Source organism: Dermacentor silvarum, chromosome 11, assembly GCF_013339745.2.
Source record: "Dermacentor silvarum isolate Dsil-2018 chromosome 11, BIME_Dsil_1.4, whole genome shotgun sequence".
NCBI lineage: Eukaryota > Metazoa > Arthropoda > Arachnida > Ixodida > Ixodidae > Dermacentor > Dermacentor silvarum.
Window position 1 is genome coordinate 115,898,975 of NC_051164.1, and position 16,499 is coordinate 115,915,473.

General features: G+C 45.1%; 1 protein-coding gene across 1 annotated transcript in view; it reads left to right on the forward strand.

Annotated features, from left to right (window-relative positions):
- Positions 1-14,413, forward strand: part of LOC119433512 (required for excision 1-B domain-containing protein-like) — a 44,227-nt gene extending 29,814 nt beyond the window's left edge. The window contains exons 4-5 of the mRNA XM_037700750.2: positions 8,828-8,916; positions 12,926-14,413. Of these exons, the coding sequence (XP_037556678.1) occupies positions 8,828-8,916; positions 12,926-12,995 (159 nt within the window). The 3' untranslated portion in view covers positions 12,996-14,413. The remainder of the gene's footprint in view (positions 1-8,827; positions 8,917-12,925) is intronic.
- Positions 14,414-16,499: the final 2,086 nt, after the last annotated feature.

The window sequence follows — 16,499 nt, forward strand, 5'->3', positions numbered from 1 at the left end:
GCTTGCTTTTTCCCCCGTTTCGGTTGTGCGCATGGTTCAGAATAATGCCTGGGAAATGTAAATTCTAAAACGCCTCGCTCAGCAACGACGATTAATAACTTTGGGTTGCGCCGGATACATCGGACCCCCACCACGTGAAATGCACAACCTGCAGAAAGACCTTTGCCATCGCAAAGACCGCAAAAGTGAACTGAAAGACCTGCCCTGAGCTTCAGAATTTCATCTAGTCGAATGAAACTGTACGTGCACTAAGTCAAATCACTTTCCTTTGTTCTGTCCAGTAGAATGTAACGTGTGTGAACTACCGTATTAAATATTTAAATTTTTTGAAAGGTCCTTGAAAAGTTCTTGAATTTTTTTCTTGGAAACCTGTACGAACCCTGTGTACAATATTTCTGATGGGAAATGACGTTCTAATAATGCACATTGTCCACAAGTAAATTTGCTGACAAGTGGCCTTCATTTTGCTGCAATTTATTCAATTGTTTCACCCCCTTGCTTGTTGGATAACATAATGAACAAAGTGGTATTACTTGAGAATATGATGCAACTATCACAAACAATGCAGTTGAAAGAATGAGGACTACACTGCGCAGACAATGCTCCCACGCATGTGTTGTTGTTCCTGTCATGCATGGCATCCATAAATCTACCAACAATTATTGTAAAGTCTACAGATAAAACAAGAAAACTTCTTTTGCGCTGGACAGTGCAAATGGAATTTGTTATTGTAAACACCACTGAAAAATGCAGGGGCAGAATAAACTAGGCAGCACAAAACATATCATATATTCTCTATTGCCTGATATCACCAGATCTCCTCCCTCAGCTAACAAGCATGACTTTGGATATGTAGCTTCAAAATATGGTTTAGGTCACACTCCCTCTGGATAGTCTTCGGTACCCAACACCATGCACGTAAGATACACAAGTAAAAGAGGCATCTTCATGGTTAGAGAAAGAGGGCAGGGCACGTCACTTTTAAAAATACAACTTCCAGGTATGGCTACAGACCACAATCGGAAAAGCAGGAAATCGGCACAGACTTTCTAGAGGCCCACAATGACAAAAGAGAAAGGCATGGTGGGACAATGAAGTGGCAGCCGCTCTGTCATGCTCAGTGCCTCGAGTCAAGGCACTGAGCATGATCTCAGAAAAGCATGTCACCGAGTGTACTCGCTGAAATGCGAAACCGCTGTTCCGAAAAAAAATGAACATGAACGAATTATAAAACTTTGGTAACAAAACGTTGTACCGATAGAAAACGAAATGATAGGCTCTTCAGCGTCCAAGCCCTTGGTTTTGCTATGATGCCGATCTCCTAGTGCACCGAGCGGCAGGCATAGATTAGGGGAACGCGCTCGACCAGCTATCGCCCGCACTGCCTGAGATACGCACTTATACGAACGCCTGTTATACGCCCTAATGCTGACGTTGCCTCATGTCGATTGTTTCGGATTGCAGACTTTCCCCTTAAAACTTAAAACCGATAGAAAAAATTTTCGGTTTCACTCCGAATCAAAAGTAATAGCGTTCCAGTTACATTTTCATTCCAGTCAAAAATATGTTTTTTTTTTGTTTTTTTTTTTTTCGTTTCGTTTTGACACACTTAAAAAAAATCTGCCGTGCACAGGCTTATCCACCCATCACCTACAAGCAAGGCTACAAAGATGCACTGATGTTGAAAATTCTGGGGGAGCTGCAAAACGACTTCAGACCTGGCGGGCGCCTAGAAGACAATCTCTTCACTGCCACACTTTAGGGAGCGCACGTGCCCATTTCCTCCCGTGTATTCATGTCTCTGTGGGCGCACGTTGCGGATGCGTTAAGAGCTGGCGCAGACAATGAAGAGGTGTGATGCCTTTCCTTCCCAACTCGCGGGAAAGGTATTCGACACGCAACGAGGATATTCTTCTCGTGAAGGGAAAAAGGTATAAAAGAGCGTCACCGGGGAGATGCTCTCCTCTCTCACGCCTCGAGCTCGAACCTGACCGAAGATCTAATTCCTGCTGCAACCCGTAAGTGACCTCGTTTCCTGACTATCACGCGCAACGAAGCAAGCCTATTTGTTGCCTATTACAGAGTTGACTTTCCTTCTGCAAGTGTTGCTTGTTGGTCGCAGCAATAAGCATTGTTAGAGTTGACGCTGCTAGTTGCCTTATTCACCAGAACCCAACGTAGCTGCGTTTATGGCTTTTCATGCACTTACCGCATATGATACTGTAGAGCTGTCAAGCTTGTGGTCCACTCTGTCAGACCTGGGTGCAGCAGATGAAATGTAAAGCTGAAGGCATTGTATGCACACACCCAAGCTGTCATCTAATGGGGGATAAAGACATCAGACCCTTGTGAAGAGGCCTGCGGCAAGGATTCCCTAAGTAACCTTTGCTGTTCGTGCTCTGTTTTGAGTATTGAGTGGCAACTGAGAGAAAGTGGGTGAGGTTTTAACCCAAGTTTTATGGCATACGGCATTACCAACATGAAGCAGATGCCAGCTTGCTCTACGCCAGGAGTAGGACACCTGTGCCAAATGCAGATTCCTGCGCCAAACACAGAAAATTGAGCCACGCTGCGCCGGAACGGCTTCGCGTTTTTATGCCCTTGGTGAGGCCCGAGCCATTTCGACCCATCGCGAAGAGCTAACGGTGTATTTGGAATAAAATGTCGCAGTTCCACCAAAAGGTGAAGCATCGATATTGATAGCAAATTAGTAGACAGCTATATGAAGTAAGGCTAGTAGTTGGCCACATTCGCTTACTAAATTAACAAACATTGTGTCACGCGCGCACAAGCAAACATGAACACATCTCGCATCATGACTGCGGAAACTCTCTGTCAAAACGCTGAAGTGGGGAAGCATGGCAGCAGCAGTGAGCAAATTGGCCTTCGTGCTGCCTCTTGCTTCCAACGCAAACTAAGCGGCGAAAACACAGCGCAGTGTTGGGTGCCGTCGGAGACAAATGGGTTCCACTAAAGGTGCATTCACACGACCGGATGGTGTACCACGTGACGCGCACGTCATCAAAATGTGCCGCACTCGCCTGGTCCGGCCTCCTCTGCTCGCCGTCTGGATTGAAAATGCTCGCCGGTATTATTTTTGTCTGTTCGATTGGCGGTCGTCTGACGCGTCAAATCTGTCAACATTGGACAGATTGCCGTGGCTACGATGGCGTGTTGTCGGCTTGAAGCCACGTGTGTTTTTATTGTGCAGCAGTGACCGCCACATGTGCTTTTGTTATGATGCAGCGGGAAAGGCGAGTCGTACTTGCGCGTGCTTTTCTATTTACTCAGACCGCACAGCCTGCGTGACCTCAACATGAGTGAGGTGCACAAGAAAATGCTATGTGAAGACTCTTGTTGAGGGATTAGCAGCGCTACGGAATATAGGGCACGCGGATTCCGCAAATGGCGCTCCGGCTGTGGGAATGTGACCTAACTTGGCTGCGCCAGACTCAAGTGATCACGTGACTGTTTGGCCCGCGGAGCAAGCGGAATTTTGCCCTCGCGTGTGTATCCCTTGGTATTGCCCCTTAACTCGGGGCAATACTGTGTTCTTGCGTGCGTAGCATTCGGTAGCCCCTTTGCGGCCTGAGCGCGTGCGGTGGCACGCTAGAAGCGACAGCTGATGTGGCCCTGTAGCTCACTAAGCTCGAATCTGCAGTCTTAGATACTCCTGTGAGACCCTAAGACCCCACAAGGGAAACTGCATAGTTTGGGCCAGTGCATACAACTACCTAGGTATAACCTGCAAGGTGGCCCCAAACTACATGCACAGCTATGAGGAAAAGCTAAGAGCAAAGGCGAAGACTTGTCACTTCTTTTTTGGCTCCAAAGCTCTATGGTCCTTTAACTCGTTCAAGGTCTGCGGAAGTTTGTGGAAAGGAGCGGCTGTACCAGGCCTCACTTCGGAAGTGCACTGCTATGCTTGTCTTCTCCCACACGGCAGATCCTGGATACTCGCAAAAGGGAAGCTGCCCACATTTCTCTGGGCACACACAGAGGCACATCGAATGAGGCAGTAGAGGAAGTTGTCGATTGGTCCTCCTTCTAGGCATGCGAGGCCATGGCGAAAGTTTTAGACGAATGGAGACCGAGTGGAATGAACGACAACCGATGCGCTCGACTGGTCTACAGGCATAGCCACCTCAGATCGATAAATACTAAGTGGGTAACAATGACAAAAAATCTTGCTGAAAGATTAGGCATCAACCAGGTCTGGCTTAAGACCCCCCCCCACAAGGTGACCCATGGCATAAAGTGAAGCACATCAGGTCTATTGAACTGCAATGATGGAAGGCAACTGCAAAGGCAGCACCAGCGATGTCGGTGTACTGCTGTTTTAAATCAGACATCAAAAAGGGGCGCTTTTATGACAATTCCAAACACCCGTGTACTTAGCTTTAGATGCACGTTAAAAAAGACCCAGGTGGTCAAAATTTTCCGGAGTCCCCCACTACGGTGTGCCTCATAATCAAATCGTGGTTTTGGAACGTAAGACCCCATAATTTAATTTTAACAATTCCAAGGGAAGTTGTCTCCTGTGTGAGGCTGGTAGCGGTGTGCTGGGAACTCTTCTTTTACTAGCGAAATACATAGTGATACAAGTACAACCTGGCCCTGCTGCAATGAGTTGCATTCCCCATGTCGTCCTGGAATTCACAACTCTCCAGCCCAAGGCTACACTACAGGCAGTTGAAAAATCTTTCACAAATGTGGCAAGTGGTGACTTAAACACTGGTGGCGTGCACGAAAACAGCTGAGTGACCCAGAAAATGGGCACAAAAGGCCACTAGTAAGACAGGGTGCGTACAGGTCCTTGAAAACCCTTGAAATTGAACAGTGTGTTTTCCAGGCCCTTGAAAGTCCTGGAATTTTTTTCATTCCTTGAAAATCCTTGAACTTCGTGAGCAATCCATGCACTCTGATATCGACATTGCGACCTCCTTTCTGTGGTAGATCAGGGTCGATCTGACAAACTCCCCATTTCAGAAACAATACGCCGGCTCGCGCGAGCACACATGGTTCGGTTTTGCAGAACTGCGCGGAAATTGCGCGTGGAGCGAGAGACCCATGCCGCGCTTTGGTGCTGGCTCGGCTGGCAGTGTTTACGCTGCTTTCCTCACCGTATCGTTCGTTTCACTCCTTGCCCCTCAGTCTGCCTTGTCCCACTTTCCCCTCTGGCGCGCGAGGTGAAGCTAAAGACAGCTATAATGGAGCAACATTACCACTGATGCTCAGTGCCTTTGGGTGGAGGTTTGTTATAATATCATTTATGATAACATAGTATAAGTGCAATAACATTATGCTGAATGTTTTGGAAATGTTTGATGAACCAACGCAGCTAATACTGCAGAAGCCTGAGCAGCTGTTGTGAGTGTTAACTTGTGTTAACTTTTAATATTGCGTACTTGAGAAATGATCAAGACATGTTTTACAAAATTGCAATATACATCTTTTTGTTACAATACAGTAGAATCCTGCTGATACGTTTTTCGCGGGACCGTAAAAAAAAAAGACATAAGAGCCGGGAAATGCAAAAGCCGAGAAATCGGGAAAATTGCGAAATAAGAGTAGTGGTGAACTGCACACAATTTTATTTCAATTCTCACATTTGAAAAAAAGTCTCAGCTTCTCCCGAAAGCTAAAGCATTGATTGCCATAGCAAATTAGTAGAGAGCTATACAAAGTAAGGATAGTAGTTTTATCGTCTGTATAAACTTGTAAACAAGCACGGTGTCAGCGCGCGCAGGCATACTTGAACACATCACACTCGATGAGCGCGGGCACCCGCTGTCGAAACGCTGGCCTGAGCGATGTGACCTGTGTGCTTTCTATTAAATGCAAACGGAATGCCGAAAACACACAGCACGCACAAAGCTACAAGCCGCCTACGCATCTACACTGCCTAGACTCTGCCACCACCGCAGATCGGTTTCAAGATAGGGCCCGCGCGACCGCGTGCCGCCGCGCAGTACACAGTTGATGCCGAACTACAACGCCGCCCGCTATCCCTCCTCCCTCCCCCCGGTGCCAGAATGCGACGGAAGGCGCTTCCTCCCTGCTTTTCATTCTTGCGCGCACGAGATTTAGCCATGGTTGTCGGCTCGCCTCGCACGCTTTCACTCGCACATACAGCATACGGCGCGCGGCGACAGCGTTATTGCCCTTGGACTTGCTACGAAAAACTAGCTTTCTTGCTCGTCCACGTCTTTTTCGTGCTAGTGTTTTTTTAAGATGGAACCACATATGGAACATCTATACGCCAAAACCAATTTTAGCGCCTGAATGCGTCAGACACCTTTCTTAGATAGCAAATACGGATCTCAAAGGCCATGCTTTTACTGGTGGAAACCAAACATACGTCATAGGTATCACCCCGGGCACTTTGGGCTGCCAATCCCATCGTTAGTCAAGCCACCAAGCCAAGCGACATGAAAAGCCAACATGGCTAGGGTGGCTACATGACTGCTCGGGCCGACAGTTCGCAACGCACAATGCGGGAACGGACCCACAGTTGCGACGCATTAGCGGGGTTACCAATGCATTGGGTCCTATGGGAGCTATGCCGGGACCGGCCGAAAACGACGTAACAGCCGGGAAAATGCAGCACTCGGGAACGCAACAGCGGGTTTCTACTGTATAATGGATGTGTAGCAAGAGTACACTGAATGGCTTGGAAATGTTCGGAAACTTGTCCAGTTAATACTGGAGAAGTCAGAGTGGCTGTTGGGGGGAGCATTCATTGTGTTTTGTAAACTTTTTTTTTTTTTCGGCATTGTTGTGAACTTGCACAGTGATCAAGGCTAGACATTATTAAAATCATTGGGATATACATTTATTTCTTTTTATTTTAGTGCAATAACACTATGCTGAATGTTTTGAATATTTTTGGTGCACTTTACCCATGTCTATACTGAAGCATACCTGCCAACTCTCCCGAATTGTTCGGGAGCCTCCCGAATTTTGCTCACATCTCCAGATTGTACGGAAGCGACCTAAAATCTCCCGAAAAGTAGTCGCCACAGCATAGCGTTTTTTTTTTTTTTTTTTTTTCGTTCTGCTTTCTTTAGCGCTATCGCTATAACCATATTACGCCTTGTAATATAACCATGCAAGAAAGCAGCGCGGGAAAAGTTAGTCACCAGCATGCACCTTGAATTGTGGTAGCGGCCATTGGCACCACTACGAACGCGAGCAACCGACAGGTGCTTCCATATGGGATTTTGCGGATTGGCTCGTCTCTGGCTGGCTCACATGCTTTTAGCAATCCAATGGTTAATCAATCGTAAGTGCGCAACGCTTTTGGCTTTGTCAGGTTGTCGAGTGAAGTGCGAATGCCTAACTACTCTGTTTCCCCCAGTTTAGTTAGAGCGATATACGACTGACTTTCTGTGCTGTCACTTCGCTGAGAGGTGACAAGTATGTACTCTCCACCACGTGCGCCGTTTCGCACGGTGGCAAACATTTTTTTGACCCCCTCCCCCTTGGGAGGCAGTCGCCCGAATTTTATTGTTGCTAGGTTGGCAGGTATGCTGAAGAAATCTCAGCCGCTGTTGTAAGCGTTCATTTTGGTTTGTGATCTTGAAAAGTTACCAAGGCTACCATTTTTGTAAATGTTAGAACTTAGAGTAACGAAATCCTAATTTGAATGCCAATTCGAGTCCATGAAAAATCTGACAGGTCCTGGAAAGTCCTGAAATAGCCTTGAATTTTTGCCTTGGAAACCTGTACGAACCCTGGAAAGAACATATTACAGCGAAGCTGTTTATGGCTAGACTTCTGTGCATTTTGTGTGTGTGTGTGTGTGTGTGTGTGTGTGTGTGTGTGTGTGTGTGTGTGTGTGTGTGTGTGTGTGTGTGTGTGTGTGAAAATGTGGGCTGATCCCAGAGATAGTGCAGAAAGGGTCCAAGTGCAATGGCACATACCCCTGTGGACTCCCGGTGGTGGGCTCCAGGACCTGTAATGCACCCTTGAACTACCCTTGTCACACCACGGTCCCAAAGAGGTCCCAGGAACAAGGGTAACAGCTATCTTAGCCCAAAAGGCCGATCCGCGTCGGCCATGTCTACATTTGCACCGCCGCTCTCCCAGTGTGGTGTGGCACCTTCATGCCTGTATACAAGACAATGTGCCGTTCTCCATTTTGAATTTCACTTCTCTTCTCTCGTCGTAATGGGGAGGCCACGTGTAGTGCGCACTCCTGGCGACGATTGCATTCTCATCTCTGTTCCTGCCGTCGCTCTTCGTAAGCTCGTTGCTCTTCGGGATTCCGGACTATACACAGCCTCCCCATTCTGTGTCATCTCTGTGTCACGTGCTAAACAGCTTCGCTGGTCATCCACCTTCACAGGGTGGAATGGCTCTTTCCTGTAACTCCTTAGTGGAAGGCACATGCTGTGTGTGAGATCTGATAAAATTAAATTAGTTCGATGTCAGCACTTTGCGGGTGGTTCTCTGGTCTCTCATTACGCCTGACTTGCTCCGTTTGGCCAGTCAAGCTTTTCGATGTTTTTATTTTTATTTTTTTCCTTTTCTACAAGGTTTCCAGTTTAAACATTAGATCCAGGTTGCATCATCTCGTGTATCGCCTGATACGAAGGGAAAGCATGGCGTTGGTCATGAGAAGGTACTTCATCAGCACAGCCTCAGCGATGAAGCTGAGGCAGTGCTGAGAGTTCAGTAATTACTTGTTAAAAGTTAGGTTGCATTTCCATCCTCTTGCTTATTCTGATAAAATGTGCCTAAAAGGTTGCTGTGGAACAAAATTGTATTAATGAGACCCTGGTGCTTGGCCGTAACCCTTGTGTGTTCTCGGTGCCCTGTGCAGACAGCCAAGCTGCAGCTGGCCAAGCAAGACCTGCTGGACAATCCTGATGAGTACAAGAACCAGGCTGATGTGGCATCAATGAAGGCAAGGCAAGTGACTTCCAAGCATTTCATTTTGTTTCATAACAGCAAGCTGCATGTTATAAAGACGAGCTGCATAGGTCTTAGGCCTCGTTGCACCCTTGTTCATAAAGAAACACGTGACTGGAAAAGGTTAGTGTCGCAGACAGCGTTACCATTTTAGCAGTTTTGTCACCATATATTCTAGAATCACGTTTTTCAATTTAACGACCCGTGACATTTTTTCTGGGACTTGGCAGAACAATTTGGCAACTTTTTAGCATCTGAAGTAAAGAAGTTGCTTCAAAAATAGCTTTCTAGAAACTATTACTCAAACATTACCTGTAGGCAGCCAAAATTAGTTGTACAGTGCTTGGATGCTGTTACCTTTGTGAAGCAAATGGGGTCTCTGGTAAAGGAGGACCCATCTCGCAGTGTTTCACTTTGTGACCACTGCCACAGTACAGGCCAGCAATTGTAGTACTCTGGCTGCGTTGGGTGCACGGAGAGTGTACAAGATGAAGAATGCCTTTTTTATTGTCTGTACCGCTTATTTGTCGGTGCATCATGACAGTATAGTCAAATTACGACTGCTAATTGGGCTAGTTGGATTGTATTAATGGTTACAATTTCTCATTGAAATACATGTAAAACTCGAGTGCATTTATGAGACAACCACACGACCAATATGAATTTTGTTGCATTTGACAGAGAAAGTTAAATTATTATGACTCTAGGGAACAGCATTTTGATTTAGGGCATGGAGTTTTGCAAAATTCCAAGAAATTGGCAATCTAAAAAGAAATAAAGCATGAAGGTTATAAATCCTGCACCAAAAACATATAGTATGAATTTACAATTTACATGATGTTACAAAGCTTGAGGGGTTTTTGCGAAAGTCCTACTCATAAATTGACAATATACTTTAGAGTGGTGCATTAATTTTTCTGCTTTAGATGTGCTTTAAGTGTGGTTTAGAGAATTGTGATATTGTTCTCATGCTGCATTTTTGAGATTCTGTAATATTTAATTTTTTTTTGAAAAGTTTACTGCTTGAATAAAATATCCTCTTCCTACAGTGTCTATATCTTAATTTTTTCTTTTAAGTGCAACAAACTTCATCAAAATTGGTGCACTGGTTTCCGAGAAAAGCTATTACACCATTGCCATGAAGCTGCAGAGCTAAAGCTTCCTCTTAAGTGTTTGTATCTTTCAAAAAGACAAAAGCTGGCTGCAATAAATGAGCCAAACAAACCGGTATGAAATGAATTGTATTGTAGGCTTATCAAGTTTCTTGAAAGACTGCTGCAGCTCCTAGTGCATCTTGTAAGAACAAGGCAAGGCATGGAATGTGGCACTGCAGCATTTGTGCCACAGTGGGCATAGCTATGCTGCTAAAGGCAGTAAAAAAATGTGAAGAAACGACAGAAAAGAAAAGTGATTTCAATGATAGTTCTGTTGCTCTGGATGAGAACACATCAACACCACTGCTTCTATGTGCAAAGTGTCGCAATTTGCAAATGTCAAGCTCTGATGCTAATGCACAGCACCTTTGGAGAACAAAAATGTACGTCCTTGCATGTTTTCCATCGTGAGCAACAGAAGGAGTGCCGAACTTGCAACGCTTCACATAGCTGACTCGTGTTAACAAATGCAAGATTTTTAAAAGAATGCGCCGTTCACATGGAGATAAGCTCTTTCATGCCTCCAGCCCTTCAACCTGGGTGAAAGTCAAGTCACTGAATATGCACTTTTACTGGCTGTCCACCACTTTTACCACAAAACTCTAGTTCACATGGCCATCATGCATGGCCTTCAAGTAATATAAAATGGCAAAGACTTGTGGAAAGCATGCACAAAAGGCATCGTGAGATCGTTGTACCGGGCCAAGGTAAACGGGCAATACAGTGCACTAAAAAATGCGCTCTTTCTTTGTTTGCTTGCAAAACGTGCTAAAACGGGTCTTAATACTGCAGGTGCTGCAGGTTTACTACATACCTATACGTTCGATTAATGGACGTTCGGAAGTGTAGCAGTAAATTTTGTGGTGAGATTTAGAATGTAGTAGGCAAATAATAAGGCAGCTCATCTGTAGAATGGCGTACATGTTGGCGCAGCTGGGCTTGTTCACATAAAGCTGTGAGTAGAGAGTGGCGGTGTAAGCTGACCGAGAGCTCCAGATTAGGTGAGGCAAGGTGTGGTTCTCGGAGGCCATGCGCACGGTTGACTGTAGTTGCCAGGGGAAGGACTAGGTGGCGCGAGAGCGGCGACAAGAGAGGAAGGAAGATGCAGATGGAACAAAGTGTGTTTTTTGTGCAGGTGGACGGTGTGGTGGGAGAGTCGCAGAGTGCGGTAATAAAATGAATGTTAACGTAACAACGGACGCCGTTGGTAACAAAGCTCAGGCGGGTTTTAATGCACAGTTTCCCTTTCTCACAGCTTTCATGCTAATGCTGCAAGGAGCATTCAGCTAGCCTAAGGGATGGAAGCGCAGCATTTCTCATATAAATTTTATGCAATTGTCATCATTGTGTAAACATGGCCAAGTGCATTTTTCTGAATTTTGTACTCTTTGCACAAGCTCTAATTCATAGAAAATTTAAGCACAGTATGTTACCGTGCTAAGATAATGCCGTTAACCATGTTTCGTTAAGCTGAGTTGGACTTCCTGCGTTTCTGTTTGATGATGAATGGAGGATTTTCGCCTTGTCAATTGTTTTTCAGCCTATTAGTTAATAGCCCTCTACATTCTGCTGACGAATTCATAGTTATCTTTACCCGCTGTGGTTGCTTAGTGGCTATGGTGTCGGGCTGTTTAGTACGAGGTCGTGGGATTTATGAATCCCTGCCAGGGCGGCCGTATTTTGATGGGGGCGAAATGCAAAAACACCCGTGTACTTTGCTTTAGGTGTAGAGCCCCAGGTGGCCGAAATTATTCCGGAGTCCCCCACTACGGCGTGCCTCATAATCAGATTGTGGTTTTAGCACGTAAAACTGCTTAATTTAAATTTTTTTCATAGTTCTTTCACTGGAGGGACGTCCCACTAGGCGAACGTGAAACACTTCGGTGGATGTTTATCGTGCTTTACGCCTATAAAGTAGTGTTCCAAGACGCCTTCGTTAATGAAAATTAGCGCAACTGTTCTAACGATAATTGTAGCAGCCTTACAGCAAAAATTAGCAACAATTTAGCGATGTATTAATCTGATTTTAGTGACATGCTCCGAAAATAGCTGGCATTATCAGAGTTCGATACATCTAACCTTGCGAAGTGGAGTGCAGAAGTGTTGCGAAGAAAAGGATACCAAGACAGGAAAGCCGAGTCTTTCCTGTCTTGGTCTCCTTTATTCAGCGACACTTCTGCGGTCCCCTTTGCAAGATGATGTCAAACCAACTAGCCCAACAGCTTTACTATTCTAAAGCTTCTAACCTTCTTAGCCTTATCCAGGTCCAGCAATAGCTTGTACAAGGACGCCACTTGCACTCTTGTAACATGCTGACGTACTTAAGCCGTGCAGGTTTTATCAAGACCAGCATTAATGGCTTCCACGAGCACTGCCCCAGCTTCCAGGCTACATGTGCCAAGCACTGCATTTTGCGATTTTGTTAATCTGACAAATACACATTTTCAAATGAAAATATTAAAGGCCTTGTAAAAAAAAAAAAAAAGGTGTCACACCAAAAATTCCTGTTAACAGTTCGTTCTGGTCACATTTCAAATTTCAAACTTTATTTTAGGTTCAGCTTCGGATTAAAAAGAACACCAATTTAGTGTGTGTGTGTGTGTGTGTGTGTGTGTGTGTGTGTGTGTGTGCGCGCGCGCGCGCGCGCCTCTTCGGCTTTTCTACAGTAGAGGTGCCTGGTAAACATGGCACATGATGTGTTCTGGTAACAGTTTCATTAGTTCAGTAGATCATGGCACTCCTCATGTCGCATTTGGATGATAGAACTCTTTGCTGTTGTCAGATTGCAAGTTGCCAGTCTCTTCTTGTATTGGGGGCCATTGAATTTTTACAAGAATTCTCGCATTCTGTTCCAGGTTAAACGAGGTTGTTGAACGGATAAATGACAACCTCATGGAACTCAAGTACGAAATGAATGGCATGTAAGGAAAACAAATAGACCAAGAGACTGCCAATCAGGACCCTGCCGACATATTGTCTCTTAAGCTGCATTCCTCAACAAGGAACACTTCCCCATGTTATAACCCTGACCAGTTTGTTTCACAGTTCATATTAATTTTTTTTTTCTGCTTTCTGTGCTCAGCTTTTCAAAGAATCTCAAATTTACTGCCTGTTTCATCATCGTCACTCCAATCTTTTGCTAATTAGGGGTGCAAGCCATCTTTTCAATTTTCACACATCTGTTCAACAATAGTTTCGAGTTGCAAATGGATCCAGCTCTCAGGACAAGGAAGGTGACTTGTTTTGTTTGTGGGGTTAAGTTGCTTACATCCCATTATTTTGACTTTTCTACGGTTTCAGAGATAATATCTCAAGGCGTGGAGTTCTTAGGTAACACTTTGCTACACTAGTAACAGTGCTGTCACTTTGAATGCTACTGCATTTATGCTGAAGAAAATTGTGTTATGACAAATGCAGTGCTGCATACAGTTCATAAATACAAATAATGCTTGTGACTGAATGCTAATAGGGTGGAGTCTGACTAATCATTTTACCTATTATCACTGCCTTCTGGTGGGGCTGCATGGTAGCCTACCTTTCGGTAGATTGACTCGGTGAATTTTCTTATTGCACTGGTGTTCTCGGTGTTCCCTGAGAAATCTGTGTGAGTGACAGCAGAGTTTTAATATTCAAGGTCACGCGATGCCACTTTTCATAAACATGCTGTTCATTCTACAGATTTGCCTGCTAGCATTTTCGGAGCCCTTTGCAGTAGTGTCCATCCCTGCCTGAAAGACTATCAGTTCATCGCTGCTTGCGTGGTGAAGCCATTTTTGACTGTCGAATACATGTGCATTCGTAAAGCTTATCACTGCAGTCCAAGGTATACTGCAATTGTGCACTCACTTGATTCTGCCATTAATATTTGCACTGGTGTTAAGTTCTCCCTGTCATATATGGTGGAAGATTGGTCAGCATGAAAGTGACGATTTGTGTTCTCAGAAGGGGCCAATATGGAGGCAGTTTCTTCAGTCGTTCAGTGACAAAAGTGTTGTTTCGACGAGCATTTTGTGATAAAAACACTTTTCACCTTTGGTGTGAACCTAGAAAGTGAGAATTTTTTGTTCCCTCCTTTTTGCTTGCCTATCTTCTCTCTGGCACGTTTTCATTTTCCATGTGCAAAAGTTTGTTCTGTGTACCTTGTTTTGTAATGGATTACATCACTCGTGAAAGAACCAGAAGCTGAATTGTTTGCCACAAGAAACTTGGCTTTGCTCTGCGGATGTGATACAAAGAAGCTCCAGTGAACAGGTGCTTTTGTTTTTCTTCCATGTCTCAAGTTTCCTTGATGTGAGGCTTTGAAGAAACATCTGCCTCTGGAAGTCAATAAAAGCTCAAGATTACGTGGTATACTGTTCTTATTAGTAGGGTACAGGCAGCATGTTAGTTACGGCACTATGTACACCATGTAGCTACTGCTACACGCACACACACACGCGCACACACACACGCACACACGCATGCATGCATGCATACATACATACATACATGCACACACACACACATACATACACACACATACATACACACACATACATACACACACATACATACATACACATACATACATACACATACATACATACACACACATACACACAATGACTCCAATTTCTATTCGTGACACAGTTATTCAGTGTTCCAGTTTGAGCTTGTGGCTAGCTAGACTAAATGCAGAAGAGCGATCCAAGAATGTGACCACACAATGTTCAGAACTTGTGGCTTTTAACATATTTCCAGTTCATACAAGTTTTCTAAGCTTATCTGTGAGGTCAACATGCAGGCTGTGTTGCAAAATTGAGTACTTCAGCAACAGACGTGCAACAAGGCACCACCACGCTTTCCTGCCACCACACCTTTTCATCCCAAGGTCGCGCATGGCTTGTCCAATCTTTTTCTCCAATGTGTGCCAGTGACGATTCTCGCCTGTCCCTTTGTCTACTGACCGCCACAAAATGAAAGGTAGCTTGCATATACCTAATTTGAAGAGAAGTTAAATGCACATTTTTTTTTTTTAACCAGATCTTTTTTTCTCCCTCGCCTCTTGTTATACTGGCTCCACGTTAAAGGAGTTAGTACCACTGTTGGAATGAAAGTTGACTCCTTGGTGCTGCAGTGCAGTCTGCATAGGAGCCGTCGCTAAGAACAGCCAGCCATGACTGCGCTAGAACGCAGCAACTCCTGTTGTGCGAGAAATTTTGTCGCATCGAAGACAACAAAAGCATGCCTCACTTTTCCAAGAACTGTTACTGTGGCTGTACCTGTCTGCAGCTCAAAACCATGAAAAAATTGTAACAGAGAACATGAAAGCTTTTCACAATAAACAGTAATTTGGGAACTTTCATGGTTTTCTGAAAGGTTGGTACAGAAAGGGTTAATGCTCAGAATGGCTACAGGGAGTGTTTTCTCAAAAGTATGTTTAAGGACCCCTCACCAGGCCACATCGCAAATTTTGGTTATACGCTGGAAGTTATGTGCCCTCAGAGAGCGTTCTACCGCAAGGATTTTTCAAATTTCTATCAATAGCCGAGATAGAAATATATCGTTGCTGCGAACCCATTATTTCGGGAGGCGAGCGCCACTGCCGAGAAGACTCCATTTGCCCCGTCTAGCCTCCGCAAGTGAAATTCCTTCCCTACGTTTTACATGACGCATACGTCACGGGCCCCCGCGGCTATTTTTTATTTTCGCTCTTTTTGCTGCGCGGCGCACTTCTGGTGACGGCCTCGAGCGCGAGCTGTCGCGTTTGTCTTGCTTCGCGCAGCGCCCGATTTTGCGCGCTGTGCACGAGGACACCCGACTAGCGGTATCAGTGCTGCACGAACACTGAGGCAGACGCAAGCGGATCACAGCATGATCGCGCTCTGGAACACGGTACAAAATGAGTTTCGTTATCAGCACGCGCGACTGCACGACGTGGGAACAAACAGACGAAACGGAAGTACATCTCTCTTGCTACAGTGCAAGTAAAACAGGAACGCGTTGACATTCAGTTTGTGTGTTTTATCTCTCCAAACTTTAATTCTATTGAAGCAACAGATTACAAAAATAACAGATGTTGCCTTGAATACTCGAAGTGTCCAGTGTCACTATGAGTGACGTCACAGCATATAGATGTACGTAGGCGCACTTGCTGGTATACGTCATCCCACCGCTTTGGAGTGCGGCGCCCTCGAGGTAAAGGGCAAACATAGTTTAGTTTGAAATTTCAGCTCTCTCCGCGGCGCATAGGAATGTAAACACTTAAGTGAAACGATCGTTAGCGCTCGTATGCACTGCGCTTGTCAGCTCGAAATGGCCACAGGTGAAGTTTCAGGAGCATCGCGCACAAGGCGGCAGCGACCGTGCGTGCGTGAGAACCGATCGACAAGATGCCGGTGCAAAGAATCGTATTCGACATTATTATACCATCAAATCTGCTACTTGTAT